Source organism: Hemicordylus capensis, chromosome 13 (assembly GCF_027244095.1).
Source record: "Hemicordylus capensis ecotype Gifberg chromosome 13, rHemCap1.1.pri, whole genome shotgun sequence".
Classification (NCBI taxonomy): Eukaryota; Metazoa; Chordata; class Lepidosauria; order Squamata; family Cordylidae; genus Hemicordylus; species Hemicordylus capensis.
This window is the reverse complement of record NC_069669.1, coordinates 15,682,811-15,701,302: the sequence shown is the minus strand read 5'-3', so window position 1 is coordinate 15,701,302 and position 18,492 is coordinate 15,682,811. Positions and strand designations below refer to the sequence as shown.

The following is an 18,492-nucleotide window of genomic DNA, read 5'->3' as shown; positions in this document are numbered from 1 at the left end:
TCCCTCCCTGGCATCTCCAAGACAGGGCTAAGAGAGATTCCTGCCCGCAACCTGGGAGAAGCTGCTGCCAGTCTGTGAAGACAATACTGAGCTAGATAGACCAAGGGTCTGACTCAGTATATGGCAGCTTCCTTTTCTGAGGAAGAGAGCTGGTCTTGTGTTAGCAAGCATGACTTGTCCCCTTAGCAAAGCAGGGTCCACCCTGGTTATATATAAAAGGGAGACTAGAAGTGTGAGCCCTGTAAGATATTCCCTTCAGGGGATGGAGCAGAAGGTTCCAAGTTCCCTCCCTGGCAGCATCTCCAAGAGAGGGCTGAGAGAGACTCCTGCCTGCAACCTTGGAGAAGCCGCTGCCAGTCTGTGAAGACAATCCTGAGCTAGAGAGACCAGTGGTCTGACTCCGTAGATGGCAGCTTCCTAAGTTCCTTTGTCCCATGCTAAGCACGGATGTCTGCAGAGCTTTGACCTTACCCCTGATCAGCGTCCACTGCTGCTGGATGATCTCTTTGCAGAGGCCCCGGTGCTGCTGGTGACGCTGGATGACAAAATCCTTCTGGCACAGCAGGTTCCCCCGGTACAAGGCCTTGGCCTGCAGCGACGTGTTCCCCACCTCCAGCTCATGCGCCTTGCACAGGAGCCTCAGCACTTCCCGCTGGTCCTCGCTGGTGGCTTGCCTGGGCACGAGCTTCTCCATTTGGGATGCTTTCTTCTTGGCAGTAGCCAGACGCCGCTCCAGCTCCGCCTGAATTAGGAGGGGAAGAGCTCTTCTGAACGCAAGGCTTAACATGCACAGTCGGGTAGGCATCCCAAATTGCTCTTAGGAAGCAGCTGCAGATCTCTTGTCTCCCCCCCCCTTCTCCCATCCATTTTTCTAATAACAGGGAAAAGTCACCACTTGGTGACTTTCCCCAGGTTAAAAATGGCTACGTAAACTCATCCTAGTCCAGCCCATAAGAGTAATAGTTCTAGCTGCATCCACACTAGAGCCCTTTAGTGCTGCTGAGACCTTGCATTTCTGCAGACAGATGCAGAATTCAAATGGTGGTACCGTGCAACATTTAATTTAGCACTCTCTTATCCATCAATGCCCTTCCTGATGACCAAGTCCCATCTATCTATCTATCTCTCCCCCTCTCCATCCATCTATCCATCTATCCATCTATCCATCTATCCATCTCTCCACCTATCCACCTATCCATCTATCTATCTATCTATCTATCTATCTATCTATCTATCTATCTATCTATCTATCTATCTATCTATCTATCTATCTCTCCACCTATCTATCCATCTCTCCACCTATCTCTCCATCTCTCCACCTATCTCTCTATCTATCTCTCCACCTATCTCTCTATCTATCTCTCCACCTATCTATCTCTCCACCTATCTATCTATCTATCTCTCCACCTATCTATCTATCTATCTATCTATCTATCTATCTATCTATCTATCTATCTATCTATCTATCCGATTTATAGACTGCCCTTCCAAAAAAAGGCTCAGGGTGGTTTACATCAAAATAAAAACAATTAAAACCAATTAACAGTTAAAATCAAAAGGATAAAGACAGCATAAAACTAATTCACAGAACTAATTTCTATAAGGTTGACTCACAATTAAGGCCACTTCAATAAAAGCCCCCTCATGGTCAATGATAAAAAAAATGCCCCCTAATGGTCACTAAGAGTTGACACCGACTTGACAGCACTTGATCGATCAATGGTCAATTGCGCTCAGCAGCACCATTTTGCTATAAAAGAAAGATGAGGTGGGGAAACCTAGGAAAGGTTAAAGTCCCTCAACATGAGAACAGGGACTTCAATTAAGGGACCTCCAGGCATGCTGAAATGGAAGCTACAGGTGAAACTCGGAAAATTAGAATATCGTGCAAAAGTCCATTAATTTCAGTAATGCAAATTAAAAGGTGAAACTGATATATGAGACAGACGCATTACATGCAAAGCGAGATAAGTCAAGCCTTAATTTGTTATAATTGTGATGATCATGGCGTACAGCTCATGAAAACCCCAAATCCACAATCCCAGAAAATTAGAATATTACATGGGAACCAAGAAGACAAGGATTGTAGAATAGAACAATATCGGGGGTTTTCATGAGCTGTACGCCATGATCATCACAATTATAACAAATTAAGGCTTGACTTATCTCGCTTTGCATGTAATGCGTCTGTCTCATATATCAGTTTCACCTTTTAATTTGCATTACTGAAATTAATGGACTTTTGCACGATATTCTAATTTTCCGAGTTTCACCTGTATAAAATGGCTGTGCTTTAAAAGTGGAAACTTTTGAATTCAGATACAGTCTTAAAAACCTAGTGTGTGTCCTGTCCTCGCTGTGCAGGCTGGTCCTGTCAAGAGCATTGTATTTTAAATGAAACTGACACAAATGATTTCTGGAAATATACGAATACGACAAATATTTATATACCGCTTTTCAACAAAAGTTCTTAAAACAGTTTACATAGATATAAGGGGAGGAGAGGTCTATCAGCGGCTACTAGTCAGAGGGCTATAGGCCACCTCTGAGGATGCCTCCGAGTACCAGTTGCAGGGGAGTCACAGCAGGAAGGAGGGCATGCCCTTTTCAACTCCTGCCTGTGGGCTTCCCAGTGGCATCTGGTGGGCCACTGTGCGAAACAGGATACTGGTCTAGATGGGCCTCCTTGAGCCTGATCCAGCAGGGCTGTTCTTAGGTTCGTAAATAAATAAATCAATAAAAGGCCTCCCTGTCCCCAAAGGGCTCACATTCTGAAGAAGGAACATAAGACAGACACCAGCAACAGCCACTGGAGGGATGTTGTGCTGGGGATGGATAGGGCCAGTTGCTCTCCCCCCGCTCAGTAAAGAGAATCACCACTTTAAAAAGGTGCCTTTGCTCAGTTAGCAGAGGATATGTGGAAGGACACCACAGAAAAACCTGGAATACAGGGCTGCACGACTTCAGCCCTCCTGCAGATGTTGGACTACAATGCCCATCACCCCCAGCCACAAAGGCCAGTATTCGGAGATGATGGGAGTTGTAGTCCAACAACAGCTGCATTGCTGGGATGCAACAATTTGGCAGTGATGATGTGGTCTGGATTCTCCCTCGTCAATAAAGAAGGGGTGCCAATTCTGGAGAAAACACACAGCAAGCCAAGCTATACAAGCAAGAGAATCACATATCATATATTGTATCTCTAAACCACTTGACACCTAGATCTCAAGGTGGTGTACACAGCTTAAAACAATAAGTAAAGCCCAATTAAAATAAAATAATTTTAAGAACATCAAATTTAAAACCCAGTTTTAACTAAAACTCCCCCCCCCCCCAAAAAAAAATAGTTTCCGCGAAAGGCCTGAGAAAACAGGTGAGTCTTAAGTGATTTCTTGAAGGCTCTGATGGAGAAGCTCTTATACTGACAGGGAACACATTCCAAAGCCCTGGGGCATATTATAGGGAGGAGAGCTGGCCTTGTGGCAGCAAGCACGACTTGTCCGCTTAGCTAAGCAGGGTCTGCCCTGGTTGCATATGAAAGGGAGACTAGCAGTGTGAGCACTGTAAGGTATTCCCCTCAGGAGATGGAACTGCTCTGGGAAGAGCAGAAGGTTTCAAGTTCCCTCCCTGGCTCCTCCAAGATAGGGCTGAGAGAGACTCCTACCTGCAACCCTTGGAGAAGCCGCTGCCAGTCTGTGAAGACAATACTGAGCTAGATAGACCAATGGTCTGACTCAGTATACGGCAGCCTCCTATGTTCCTATACCTCTTATTGAAAAGACCCCACTAAATTGCTGACGATCTGCTCCCCTTGCTGGTACCTTTAAGGCAGCTGTTTTCCGCTGCTCTGCCAGCAGCATGTGGATCTCCTCTCTGGCCAAGACCACCTCGTGAGGTTCTGGGGAATCTTCTCTCTCCGCCTCCTCCATGGCTTCCTCTTCCTTCTCACCCACAGCCTGCTTGCTGGGATACTTGCTTGCCTGGTGAGCCTTTTCTCGTTCCCAGCTGCATGGAACGAATCACAGGACAGGTTCTCAAACTCGGATCCCCACTCAGATGTTGGGCTATGACACCCAAGAGACTTCCCAAGGGTGCTGGACTACGACTTCCGTGTCCCCATACAGGGCATGGTGGCAGGGGGCGATGGGAGTTGTAGTCTAACCACATTGGAACCTGAGATGAAGCACAGGAGAGAAGCGTCTGCAAGTTGAGTGGGCATGTTTTCAGGTTAAAGCATTAAAAACAGGTGTAAATGGCTCATGACTGAAAACATCTGGAGTGCTCCTACTTTCTGAGGCTATTCCCTCCTCTGGATTGTTAGTGAAGAAAGCCCGTGAATTGTGAGGATTTATTCAGATGCCACAGTGCCCTCTAGTGGTCCCAAAGCAGACATTCGAGGAAGTACAGACCATTTGGATGAGCTAGATCAGGGGTTCCTTCCCAACCTGTGGGGCTCCAGATGTTGGAACTCCCATCACCCCAGTTACAATGGATGATGGGAGCTGTGGTCCAACAACAGCAGGGGACCCAAGGCTGAGAATCCCTGAAACAGGAGGGCAACAAGGAGCGGGTGGGAACTCCGGACTAAAAATGCCTCGAGAATTGTTCGTAAACCCTGGGAAGCTATTAACAGTTAGAGTTGGTGCATTGCAGTGGTTTTCTGTATCGAAAGGCCACTGGCATTCCTGGGAAGATATCAAGGGGTTCTCAGTGAGACTACCATTTCTGGTCTTTTCTGGGTCCTGCTAAGATGCAGGGGGCAAAGGAAAGGCCAGGCTAACCCTGACCAATGGCCAACACAATGTACACCCCAGAATCTGCTTCAAAGCATGAAGCACCCGTGGCCGATGAGTCCATGAGTCTACCTCTGCAGCAGGGGTAGTTAAAGGAATCTCCTGTCCAAGCTCTCTAACAGAGGAAAATGCCAGCTGACCCAGGAACTCTCTCCCAGGTGATCACTCCCTCCCACTTCAACCTTGCTTTCCCTCTCACTCACAATGCCAGAGCTTGGACTGGGGACCTTGTTCTGCATGCAAAGCAGATGCTCTGCCACTCAGCTATGGCTTTTCTCTACAGTCGTGAACAGACAAATTCATGGAGATCTCTCATTGGCTACTAGTCTGGTGACTATAGGCCACCTCCAGCCGCAGAGGCAAGATGCCTCCAAATACCAGTTGCAGGGGAGCAACAGCAGCAGAGAGGGCATGCCCTCACCTCTTGTTGTGGTAGGGATGTGCATGGAATCGGCTGTTCCCGGTTCGGTTCGAGTCCGAATCAGGTTCGGTTCGAGACTCGAACCCGACCGGGCCGGTTCGATCCAGCTTCCCGTCAAACACACACACACACCCCGTTTGGTTCGGTTCAAGGGAGTTGCAAAAATTTTTTGGTGTTAACATTAATTAATCTTACACCCTTCTGGGAGTTGCTGGAGGCAGCAGGGGGGTCCATGGAGAGACACACACACACCCCGCCGCCAGCTTTCCTTATGCCTCGCTTTTCAGCCAGTTTTTTGCCTTCTCTGCTCAGCGCGGTGGCCATTTTGGAGGCCACACGCCTGCGCGATTGGCCTCTGCGTGGCCTGGGCCCGGGGTTGGACCGAACAGTGGGTGGTTTGGTTCGACCCAAAACCGCTGAATCAAACTGGTTTGACGTCGAACTGGCTTGACATCGAGCCGGTTTGCACATCTCTAGTTTGTGGGCTCCCCAGAGGCATCTGGTGGGCCACCGTGTGAAACAGGACGCTGGACTAGATGGGCCTTGGAAATCCCTCCCTCTGCTCACTCTGCAATAGTCAGCAGATGCCTGGAGGTGTCCACATGCAGCTCCATGTTGGTGTTCTCCAGCTCCATGAGACTGTGCCGCATGTCCATTTGTTCCTTGAAAGCACCAATCAGCTGCTTCCGCAGCCGGCTCATCTCTTGACGGCCGTATTCCTCGGCGTCTTGGTGAGTTTCTGCTGAGGGACGACAAGAGGTTAGACATTTCTCCACTTTAGCTGTCTCTTAAACGCGAGTTTATAGCACATAACCCTGCAAAAGGTCACGGATGGTACCTAGAGAAACTTTGGAGAACCCTGAGTAGGAAAGCGAAGCAGGATATTATTTGGTATTCAGGATCAGGACTTCCTTGATTGTGCCTCGCATCAATTATTTCATATTACTAAATTAAAGGGAGAATCATTCAGTTAGTACATTTCTATACCATCCCATACAAAAAAGCCCCATGGTGGCTCACAATCTAAAAACAACCATTAAAACATTAATACAATAAAAACAATATAGAATACCAATAAAATCTCTAAAACCCAAAACTTTAAAACTATAAACTAAAAGCCTAGCTGAACTGGTATGTTTTCAGGTGCTACTTAAAAACATCTAGAGAAGGGGAAACTCTTATTTCATTAGGAAGCACGTTCCAGAGTCCCGGGGCAACTCTAGAAAAGGCCCGGTTTTGAGTCGCCACCAGCTGAGACCTCCCCAGATGATCTTAATAGCTGCAGGGTTGATGAAGAAGAAGGCATTCTCTTAAATACCTCGAACCCAAGCCATTCAGGAAATTAGAAATGGTTGCTTTCAAGGAAGCGGTTAAACATTCTGAACAAGCAAGGTTGCCTTCCCATGGGTGAATGATGAGGGAAAGTCATCAGGATCAATCCTTCCCCTCACCATCTCAAATAACTACGTAATGATATTCTCAAGAAACACCAAAGGCGATACGATGACAGTGACAAAAACAGCATAGAAGGCCTACCTCTGCCTTGTATGTCTTTAGCACCAGAACTGAGGCACTCTTTCTCCTTTTCCTGATTTTCAATCTTTGCCTTCAAGCATTCAATCTCCCTGCGCAGATCTGAAATGATGCTGGTGTACTGAGCAATGTGGTAGGAGACGTTGAGAAGGTTGCGCTTTACCTGCCAGGTGAGAGAACACCTGGTTATTCACCCCCTTTGAACAGAATCGGTTGTAAATAGCCACTGAATGTATGCATTCGCAGAAGTGGGACTATGGAAGATATATATTATATACATTATTCTATGGAAGATATTATACATTATACTACAGGTCGCAGCTTTATCCCAGAGAGAAATGGCTTTCTCATTTTACTCAGGAACTGAGTGGTCTAATTGTATAGATGAAATGACAGATGAAAACATTTATGTCACCCCAAAAATTGCAGTGTTTGGTGTAGCAGCTAGGAAAATATATGGTATTTGTTGCTTGTTGCCTAAAATTGCAGTGGATTATAAAAATGAGGAGTGCATTCTGAAATCAGGTGATACGTATCCATATGTATTCAGGGATTACGGAGTCATTACTCCATAGAAAGGCTTATCTGAAAATCAGTTTTTAAAAATTTTAAAAAAATTAAATTGCAGTGAATTATAAAGATGAGGAGTATATCTGATGCTTGATTGATATCATTTAGCAATAGCAATAGCAATAGCACTTACATTTATATACCGCTCTATAGCCAGAGCTCTCTAAGCGGTTTACAATGATTTAGCATATTGCCCCCAACATTCTGGGTACTCATTTGACCGACCTCGGAAGGATGGAAGGCTGAGTCAACCTTGAGCCCCTGGTCAGGATCGAACTTGTAACCTTCTGGTTACAGGGCAGCAGTTTTACCACTGCGCCACCAGGGGCTCATTTGTTAAGTTATCGTATATATGAAGAGACACAGAGTCATTTCCACTCCTGAATTACTCTAGAGACAGGCCTATTTGAAAAATCAGTACAGAGCAAAAAGCAGATTAAGGGAACAGGGGCGGGACGAAACAAACTCATCACTAGAGCCTACTAGAAGTATTATCCCCCAGGGAACAGAGTCAATAATATTCTGTTATAGTCTGCAGTTTCTGCTGAGGCAGGGAGGGACACAGACCTTGGAGAAATCCAGGTAAAAAGGGGGTAAAGGTAAAGTTGTGCTCTTGAGTCGGTGCGAATCCTGGAGGCTTGACAGACAGGGCTTCTACCCCAAATCTCCTCCAGAAGAGAGAGTGTGCGTTCACACACCAGCCAAACGTACCCTAAAGTCCCTTCGAGATCCTTGGACCCACTGCACACACAAGTTGGGCTTTGTCTTGAGAATTCTAGCTTATCTCAATGTATATTCAGGTTTTTAAAATGCTGGTTTTACAGGAAGCTACTTTTCCTTGAAAACACCGAAACAAACAGAGAGAGGCACTGACGGAGAAACTTTAGCATGATGAGAGGGATACTCTCTTTAGAAATGCAGATGTAGCTATTTAGTAACCTCTCTCTCTCCCCCCTTGGCTAGAAGGAAAACACAGAGGCATGCCATGGGAACCTGCACCAAAACAAAACCCAAGAGCAGAGGGGAGGGGTTGCTTCCCTCAATGCCGCGAGTGTGACTCAAAGTGGCTTCGCTCAACATTTACCCTGCAGCATGAAGCCATGTGCGAATAGCTCTAGGCAAGTCATTTCCCCGCCTCAAATAGTTCCAAGCAGACAGTCAAGAGAGCTGGATGCTTTTTTTCTTTTAAGATGGAGATGGATCAGCTGCACCGTTCAGAGCTCTCTTAATTATTATTATTATTTATTATTTTTACATTTTATATCCCGCTCTTCCTCTAAGGAGCCCAGAGCGGTGTACTACATACTTAAGTTTCTCCTCACAACAACCCTGTGAAGTAGGTTAGGCTGAGAGATACGTGACTGGCCCAGAGTCACCCAGCAAATATCATGGCTGAATGGGGATTTGAACTCGGGTCTCCCCCGTCCTAGTCCAGCAGTCTAACCACTACACCATGCTGGCTACAGTTCATGTCTTACTCTACTGTGAGCTGTATAAGGATTCTCACCGTTTTTACATTTCCCCGCTTTTAACTAATTGCCCAGGTCATTTGGATTTCTTTTAATTTTTTTTAATCAGACCAGAAAGATGAAACATCTCTAAACGTCGCCAAGTTTTGCTTGGTTGCCAGTAGAATCCGGCATGTATTCTGCATAAGGGCACAGCATTGTTCTCATTGTTTGTGTGTTAACTGTACTATGTCTAATTGCACTGCCCGCCCCCTCTGTACAATTATTTGCTGTACAATTATTTGCTGTACAATTATTTGCTGGTCTGTGACCGTACCAATACAGATTGATTGATTGATTGATTGCTACCAGGAAGGGAACTCGAAAGCTTCCTAGACCCTGCTTAGCCAAGGGGACAATTCATGCTTGCTGGCACAAGTCCAGCAATCCTCAGCCATACTTGATGGCAGTAGTCCTTGGCTGCTAGCAGAATAAACATGTAATAGTCGCAGCTGTAAATGAAAACGTGTATTTTCTGTTAGAGTAAGGCTGGGTGTTCCCAACCTTAGGTCCCCAGGCACTGTTGGACTACAACTCCCATCATCCCCCGTCACAATAGCTGGAGATAACTCCCTGCTTTTTCTGAGTCTGAGCCGGGGTCTCAGACTCCCCCACCCCCAGATATTGCTGGCCTCCTCCCACTGTGGCTGGGGATGATGGGAGTTGTAGTCCAACATCTGGGGACCCAAGTCAGGATCTAAGGCCCTAAGAACAGCACTGGACATTGGCTATTGGTTCTTGCTACAATCTTCTGGTCCTGGTCTCTGAGTCAGCACTAGGTTCACTGCATCATCTGGTATGGTGGACTTAGTCAGAATATCCTTCTGTTTCCCAAGAGTTCTGCAGAGAGAATAGCAGAGTTCTTACACGCTTTGCTTTCTTACCCTGGTCTTGATGTTTTTTGCTCGATACGCATAAATCAGAGTCGTCCGAGATTCTTCAAAGTAAGTGCTGGCTGGGCTGATGTGAGCAATCATAACCGTCCTGCTGTTTCCTCCCAAGGAGTCCTATGGGGTGACATCTCTGTGAATGCACAGTTAGTAATGGCAGATGACGAGGCTCTGTTGAAGGCTACATCAAAGGGGGATAGTATCCCTTGAAGGAAAAGATGTAGGGCTGTGGGCCTCCAGATGTTGCTGAACTACAACTCCCATCATCCCCGGCCACAATTCATTGTGGCCTCCAGATGTTGCTGAACTACAACTCCCAACATCCCCGGCCACAATTTATTGTGGCTGGGAATGATGGGAGTTGTAGTTCATCAACATCTGGAGGCCCACTGGTTGGGAAGCCCTGATGTAGGGTGTGGAGCAGGTGTTGTTAGACTACAGCTCCTATCATCCCCAGCCACAGTGACCGCTGGATGGCCAGAGGCTGGGAACCTCTGCTCTAGGGTATCATCTCATGTGCTCCGATCTGGATTAAGTGCCCTAACCCTTCCCTAACATTGGAGGAAGATATTCATAGAGCTCATACGAAGCGAGATTGCTCCCCACAGGCAATTACATGTGGAAAATAACTCCTGGGATCCATTGGCGAATTCCCTCCCATAGCAAACAGCAGCACCTTTAACAAGCGTGTGAGTTTGCTGTCTCGGAAATTGACGTATTGCGCTCGGCTGCTTCCCTTCTCACTCAGCGCGTTGATGCAGTTCCCGAGAGCCAGCAGTGACCGGTTGATATGGGCTCCTTCTTTCATTCTCTTGCCACGATTCTGCGTCTAAGGAGGAGGAGGACAGAATGGATTAACCTTTGCACTGGGAAATCAAGCTTTCCTCCCAGAGAACTAGGGACTGGGTGCTTGGTTTCATTTTATCCCACAATGAAATGAAAGAGCTTTCTGTCTCAAAATGCATCAGGACTGCAGTTGATCCCCCCCCCATGAAACTGCCTCTTGCTTGTAGTATCTCTTCTTTGTTTCCTTGAAACAGTTGGGTGCTGATGCAGAAAATTCAAATGACTCTGCCCCTATGATATTAAAAAAATACTTCTGTAATGTAAATAACTGACAACTGACTGCCCTTTAAAGCTACCTTGGTAACTCAACATCTGTTGCACAAGGCAGGCTGCCTCGCCAGCACTGCCCAAGTACTGGCTAGACCAGAAGGAATACAGGCTCATTCATGTGAGATCAGGACCATAGACAGCTCACTATGGAATTGTTATCACAGTCAGGTTGGATGGAAAGTGAGTTGGAGCAGCAGGCTTGGATGGTTGTTCCAGCAATGGTCTGAAGCCAATTGTGAGGGTTCAGTAGTCCTACAGGAAGACTGGACTCTTTCCCTTCTCCCTCTGAGGAATGTTGTTGGAATGAAGAGCCAGTCTTGCAATAGCAACCATTAATGTCTCCTCTGATAAGCAGGGTTCACCTTGGTTTGCATTTGGATGGGTGACTACTTGTAAGTGTGCCCTCCCACATTGTGGAGGATTCAAAAAAGCAGTCAGAAGTAGGAGACAGGGCCACCTCCTTGAGTGAAGCATACATCATTGATCCCTAGGAGTCCTTTCCCATGGGAGTCTCTAAAGAAGCAGGTGACTCTGAGGATCTCTCTGGGGATGGTTCCTACCCTCACTTCCCCCCATCCTCTGTATCATCAGACCTCCTCCAGGGTGGAGGGGGGGCGGGTTGAAGCACAGGGTCCAGATCCTGGGACATGATGGGTCATCAGGTAGCCAGCCCTGGTATTGAGTTCAATTTGAGCACAGGTCACTTAGCATAGGAACATAGGAAGCTGCCATATACCGAGTCAGACCTTTGGTCCATCTAGCTCAGTATTGTCTATACAGTGACTTCTCCAAGGTTTCAGGCAGGAATCTCTCTCAGCCCTATCTTGGAGATGCTGCCAGGGAGGGAACTTGGAACCTTCTGCTCTTCCCAGAGCGGCTCCATCCCATAAGGGGAATATCTTACAGTGCTCACACATCAAGTCTCCCATTCATATGCAACCAGGGCAGACCCTGCTTAGCTAAGGGGACAAATCATGCTTGCTCCCACCAGACCAGCTCTCCTCTCCAGAAAGCACTTCCAACTTGGAGGGTGGACCTATTTGCTGGTTCCCTTTCTTTTTAGAATCCAATACTAAGGAATTTATGTCGGGCAGGTTGTGAAGGGCACCAGAGGAGGCCAAGTCACCTGAGCTGCTCTTTCAGACCCAGCCAGGTCCACCATGAAGAGCCTCCCCACTCTCACTTCCTCGTTAATATCCTTCACCCGGCTGGTCTGTTTCACTGTCACTTGCAGGACCGCGTGGGACCGCGAAGAGGTCTTGTTGGCCGCCGTGGGCTCCTGGGTGCGCTCCTTGTTCCCTTTGGTTAAGAGGTGCATGATCTGAACCACACAGAGGAAAAGACACTCAGGATCAAATCATGGCTCAGTTCAAAAATCTGTGCACTCTTTCTCTTTAGGGTGAGCTGTGGAGTGGGGAGGAAAGGGGCTAGGGTTGTTGCCACTGAGAGCCTAAAGCACATAGCCGTATATCAGACCCCTCCCAAATTAAACTAAATGCTAAACAGATCAGGCTTATATTGGAGTCTCTGCTGTTTCACATAGACCGGGGCTTCCCATCCCAACCCCTGGTCCTCCAGAGCAGGGTTTCTCAACGTGTGGGTCTCCAGATGTTATTGGACTTCAACTCCCATAATCCCCAGCCCCAGTGGCCTTTGGTGGGAATTATGGGAGTTGAAGTCCAATTACATCTGGGGACCCACACGTTGAGAAACCCTGCTCCAGAGGGTGCTGAACTGCAGCTCCCATCATGCCCAGCTCCAATTTATTGTAGCGAGGCTTTGGAACGCGCTCCCTGCTGAAATAAGAGCCTCCCCGTCTCTGATCACTTTTTAAAAGGCAGTCAAGACACATTTTGTTCACCCAGGCTTTTAATTAGATACTGTTGTAATTGTTCGATGGTCTTTAATAGTTTAAACATTGTTTAACATTTTACATTGTTGTAATGTGTTAACCTTTTTATTTGTTGTTTTTATTGTGTTGTAAACCACCCAGAGACTTGCATTTTGGGTGGTATACAAATGTGTTAAATAAATAAATAGGGAATCCCTGGCATAGACCCCTGAAGGACTACAGCACCCCGCCATCCCTGCCCATTGGCCACGGTGGCTGGGGATGATGGGAGTTGTAGTCCAACAATAGCTGGAAGGCCAAAGTTATACAGCCCTGAGACAGATTTATGATGGACCACCATAACCTCCAGGGTATCCTAAGAGCTTCCCTCACCATAAAACTAGAAGGGGCAATATGGTTCTTCCAAATCCCAGCATGGTCTACCCCAACCATGGGTTCCTCCTGGCCCAGCCCAGCTAAGAACAGTTTTAGCCCAAAGCTAGGTCTTTGGCCACCAGTGGATCCATCAAGGGTTCCTCCTGACTCCCACTGCAGTCCTGCTGGCCCGTATGCCAGCTCTTTGCGTGCTGTGCGCCTACTTTTATAGGAACATAAGATGCTGTCTTATTCCGAATCAGGGCATTGTTCCAACTAGCTAAGCTCAAAACTGCCTACACGAACTGGCAGCAGCTCTCCAAGATGTAAGGCAGGAGTCTTTCCCAGTCCTACCTGGAGATGCTGCCAGGGAGTGAACCTGGGACCTTCTTCCAGCATGCAGATGCTCTACCACAGCACCGCATCCTAGGGATGGGTCCGCCTTCCCATTTTAGGAATGGGTCATTATCCCTGCCATCTGGCATGAGAACCTGTGTTCTGGATCCATGGAAAGCCATCCAAATTTACCTCCGGTGCATTGGTGGTGGAGACTTCTGTGATTCCTGCAATCTGAATGCTGCCCTTTGAGTCTTCCCTCAGTTCAAGAAACCCCGAAGATGGGTTCAGAAGGTCACGGATCACTTCATTATAAATCTAAATGAGAAGGAAAGGATTGTATTTGCTCCATCCTGTTGGGTGGGAAAGGACACATACCACGTGGCTTGGCTTGGCTCATGATGCATTCTGAATTGAGCAGGGTTTGATTCCATGGGTGCATCTATACCAGTAGTTTTGCCCTAGGTGGAATCCTGAGATATCCCAAGAGCCAGAGGTACAATCCACACCTCATCCCTGGTAGTGCATTGCTGGGGAGATCCAAGTTCAAATCCCCATTCAGCCATGAAATTCACTGGGCGTCTGTGGGCCAGTCACTTCTTTCTCAGCCTAACTTACTTCACAGGGTTGTTGTGAGGAGAAACCTAAGTATGTAGTACACTGCTCTGGGCTCCTTGGAGGAAGAGTAGGATAGAATTGTAAAAATAAATAAATAAAATGGTAGCTAAGGGATGCCTCTAAATACCAGTTGTAGGGGAGTAACAGCAAAAGAGAGGGCATGCCCTTGGCTCTTTATGCTCTCAGGGGCATCTAGTGGGTCACTGAGGGAAATGGGATGCTGGATTGAATGGGCCTTGGGCCTGATTTGGCAGGGCTGTTCTTATGGAACCTCCATGTTCTGAGGCAGTCTATCTCTGAATATTGGATGCTAGTGGCAAGGGTTGCTGTTGCCTCCATCAGCTGCTTGTGAGATTCTTTGAAGATCTGGACAGCCACTGTAGGATGTGAGATGTGGGTCTGGATGGATCTCTGGTATGACCCACCACAGCTCTTAATGTGTTGCAGATTAGAGCAAGAAACTATTTTGATTTTCCACCTTAAACACCAAATAATCTGCCAGATTTTGGCCATCAGTATAATCTCAGGATGGTATGCTCATCATTTTTGTCAATGTCAATGGAGATGAATGCTCATCATGATTTTTGGCAATGTCAGTCCCCTTAGAAATGGAAAACAGGTGATAGCCTTGCTGCATTTACAACTTTCTGAGTATTATCACCCCTTCTCTATCCCTACTCCCAATACCCTATCTCTTGCCCTATACCTGGGCAAGAGATATGTGCATGCCCTCTCTCTTGCTGTGGCTCCCCTGCAACCGGTACTCAGAGGCATCCTGTCTTTGAGGCTGGAGGCAGCCTGTAGCCCTCCGACTGATAGCCTTGATAGACCTCTCCTCCATGAAGTTATCCAAACCCCTCTTCAAGCCATCCAGGTTGTTGGCTGTCACCACATCTCGTGGCAGAGAATTCCACAAGTGGATTATGCATTGTGTGAAAAAGTACTTCTGTTGGCTGGTCCTAGATTCCCTGGCCATCAATTTCATCTTTCAGTTACCTCCTTCCCACCTCTAGGGGTGCAGACCTTAAATCACACAATCAAAAATCAAAAATCACAATGAGCTTTTGCACCCCCAGATGGTACTGAGTAATCTCAGCTTGCTCGTGTGCTAAGAGTTTCTTGGGCCAACCTGCCTAGGCTTATGGCTATTTCCCAGGAGACGCCGCATTACATGCAATTGTTTTAAAGCACCTTCTGCTTCAAATCCACACCTGTGCCCACCTCACCTCCAGGTAAGACATGCAGACAGAGTAATTCATGTCCCCACTGGTGGCTTCAATGGCTCGAAAAAGGTCGTTGAGCATGCGGATGTAGATGCCAGGATCGGCACCCGTCCCCAGCATTGTGTAGGTTTTCCCAGCACCTGTTAAAAACACGGGAGAAATCAGCTGTTTGCGGCCTTCTCCAAGAGTTCCAGTTCTTGTTTGTTTGCTTGGAATATCTATATTCCTCCCCTCCAGTATACTACTGCTCAGGGCACCTCATAACATGAGCAAAGTAGATACAATATAAATTTTAACAACAACAGCAACAGTAAACAACTTAAAAGACCAATCTGAAACCACACTTAAAAGTCACAGATTTTTAAAAGTTTCAGATTAAAAGTTATAGGTGAAGAGCTAAGAATGAAGAACTAACAAAACCTACCGGACATAAGCAGCAGATAAAACATTGAGAAACCATTTTTGTGTCTTTCTTTTTTAAGCACACTGATCATTTCCTCCAGTTGTTCACAGATGAAAGAAGCTTTTAAAGCTGTCTAATATCATGCTAAGGGCCATTTTGGAAGTCCCAGCCTCTTCCCAAATGCTGACGGCTTTGCTCCATCTTTTGGAATCAAAGAATGACTAAGAAAATATGAGCCCTATTCAGATGTTATGTTCAACCTACATACAATCTACGTACAGTTACATATGTATGAGAGGAGAGCTGGTCTTGTGGGACCAGCAAGTGCTCAACACTGCACTGTCTCATGGGGTCTCAGTTTACGTGGGCAGGCATTGTGCTTGCACAAGGACAGCAGAATGCTTTATCCATTCACTGTAACATATATGGCCTGAGGACGCAGATGCACAGCGGGAGGCATATCACAGGTTGTGCAAACACACCCGGTAGCTCCAGTGCAAACACTAGTCTGGAATGCAAGCTCCCAACTTAGTGAAACTCGGGAGTGCAACACAAGAGTGCAACGTTAATCTCGTGGCCATCCATTAGGACCAACACATGTGCATGAGGACATTTCCCATCTGCATCCTTCACTTAAGGAGGCTTGTGCTTGTAGGGGAGAATTTGAGTCTTATTTAGCAGAGAAATCCCGTTTGATGAGAACAGCTCACAGAGGAGATCTTGGAAACAATTGCTTAAGGGCTAAAACATGTAGAGCTGCTCCTCGTTATCCACGGGGATTCCATTCCCACTGACAACCGTGGATAATGAAACGAAGGATAATGAGACCTTGAGTGAATGGGAATTGGGGGGTTAGGTTTCCTGGAGGGCAAAAAAAGGGAGGAAAAACAAAAGGGCAGAAATAAGAGAAATAGAGGAATGTACCATGCTCTCCGGCAAGCCACCTAATGGTGCAGTGGAGAAATGACTTACTAGCAAGCCAGAGGTTGCCGGTTCGAATCTCTGCTGGCAGACTGTGGGAAATACCTATATCGGGTAGCAGCAATATAGGAAGATGCCGAAAGGCATCATCTCCTACTGCATGGGAGATGGCAATGGTCAACCCCTCCTGTATTCTACCAACAACCACCACAGGGCTCTGTGGTTGCCAGGATTTGACACCGACTCAATGGCACACTTTACCTTTACCTTGCTCACACTTTACCTTTACCTTGCTCACAATGGCACACTTTACCTTTACCTTGCTCTCCAGATCTCCAGCTGTCCAACAATGCCTCCCCCAAACTCCAGATTCCACCAATTTTCCATGAAAATTTGTGAGATTTTTTAAAAAACGAGAGTGCCACAAAATGACTCTGTTCAGCAAAATGGTGGCTGGAAATACTTCAGAGGTCATTTCCAGTCACCTAGGAGCCACAGAAAGGCAGGTTTAAACTATTTTTACATCTGCGGATAACGAGGCTGGGTGTACATGGACCGACCGTGGACACATGGAACCACAGGTTCCAATACTGTGGATAACAAGGGCCACTTGTAAAGGCTTATTTGAAAAAGTTACTAACTTGAACAGAAATGCCAGCACCCTGTCCTAGCTAGGGATGTGCGAACCGGTTCGGATCCGAACCGAACTGCGAACCGGTTCGAATCCGAACCGAACTGGGGGTGGTTCGTTTCGAACTGGTTCGGACCGGTTCGGATCGGTTCGGAAAGCTGAAAATTGGTCAGATGGTAGCTGGCACCCAGGGTTATCTGTCACCCAAACCCCAAAGCAATCGGACACTCGTACGATTTTTTATGAATTTTTGAAAAATATTTTTATTTTTCTCTCATAGGATATAATGGGACCCGAACCAGGCCATTATTTATTATTGTGGAGCACTCATGGGTGCCAACAACCATGCAAACCCTGAAGCAATCAGACACCCCTATGATTTTTTATGAATATTTGAAATATTTTTAATTATTTTTCTCATTGAGTATAATGGGACCCGAACCAGTCCATATCCCCTGTTGTGGAGGACCTAGGAGCACAAAAGCAGGGTGGGTGGTATACAGGCAAGGGTGCCTACCACCCAAAAAATCTCAAGGCAATTGGACACTCCTCTGATTATTGATGAATTGTTAAGTGTTTTTGAATTCCTCATAGAGAATAATTAGGATTGCAGCAAATGTATAGCTTCACGTCGGGGGGAAAGGGGTGTCGTAGAGTGCAGTGTGGTGGGTGGTAGTTCCTAGGGTGGGCAAGGAAGCTATCAGAATTATTTGAAAGGAATTGGGCAAAGAGGTGATTTTTAAGTGATTTTTGAAGTTTACGCGTCTTTAAGGTTTTTCCGCATAATAAGTTATAATGGAGCTTTCAGCAGCCCTATAAGTGCACATGGGGGTGCTGGGGTGGTCCAGAGCAAGTGGTGGTGTAGTGCACATAGGGTGCCAACCACCCCCATGGGTTTCTAACCCATGGGGTACAGGGATCTCTGGTAGGGGCACCCCCATGGGTACAGGGTTCTCTTGTTTCTGAGGTATTGAGTGTGGATTCTATGATAGCAAATGAGATTTTCAATGAGACACCATCAATCCACTCTAATATGCTATCATAGAATCCACACTCCGCCTCCTGCTTCTTCTCTGTGTGTGTGCTTAGTAGGGGTGTGCAATTTGGGATTTCGGGTGATTTGGCTCGGACCCGAACCGAATCACCCCTGTTCTGTTTTGTGCCCGAATCTGGGTCACCCGAATCACCCTTGATTTGGTTCGGATTCGGATTTAATCTGAATCCGAATCCGAATCGATTCGGGGGGGTAAAAAGGGGCCCAGGGGCAAAATTTTGGGGTGGGGTGGTAGTGCCCAATGGGTAGAGTCTACCACCCCAATTTCA

At 46.8% G+C, this 18,492-nt stretch overlaps 1 protein-coding gene across 1 annotated transcript in view; it reads right to left on the bottom strand.

The window, feature by feature from the left end:
- Positions 1-18,492, bottom strand: part of LOC128336599 (kinesin-like protein KIF19) — a 46,874-nt gene that overhangs the window by 13,609 nt on the left and 14,773 nt on the right. Inside the window, exons 5-13 of the mRNA XM_053276500.1 lie at positions 15,218-15,354; positions 13,566-13,691; positions 11,958-12,152; positions 10,392-10,544; positions 9,710-9,832; positions 6,751-6,910; positions 5,782-5,956; positions 3,822-4,005; positions 472-742 (exon numbers count right to left, since the gene is read on the bottom strand). Of these exons, the coding sequence (XP_053132475.1) occupies positions 472-742; positions 3,822-4,005; positions 5,782-5,956; positions 6,751-6,910; positions 9,710-9,832; positions 10,392-10,544; positions 11,958-12,152; positions 13,566-13,691; positions 15,218-15,354 (1,524 nt within the window). The remainder of the gene's footprint in view (positions 1-471; positions 743-3,821; positions 4,006-5,781; positions 5,957-6,750; positions 6,911-9,709; positions 9,833-10,391; positions 10,545-11,957; positions 12,153-13,565; positions 13,692-15,217; positions 15,355-18,492) is intronic.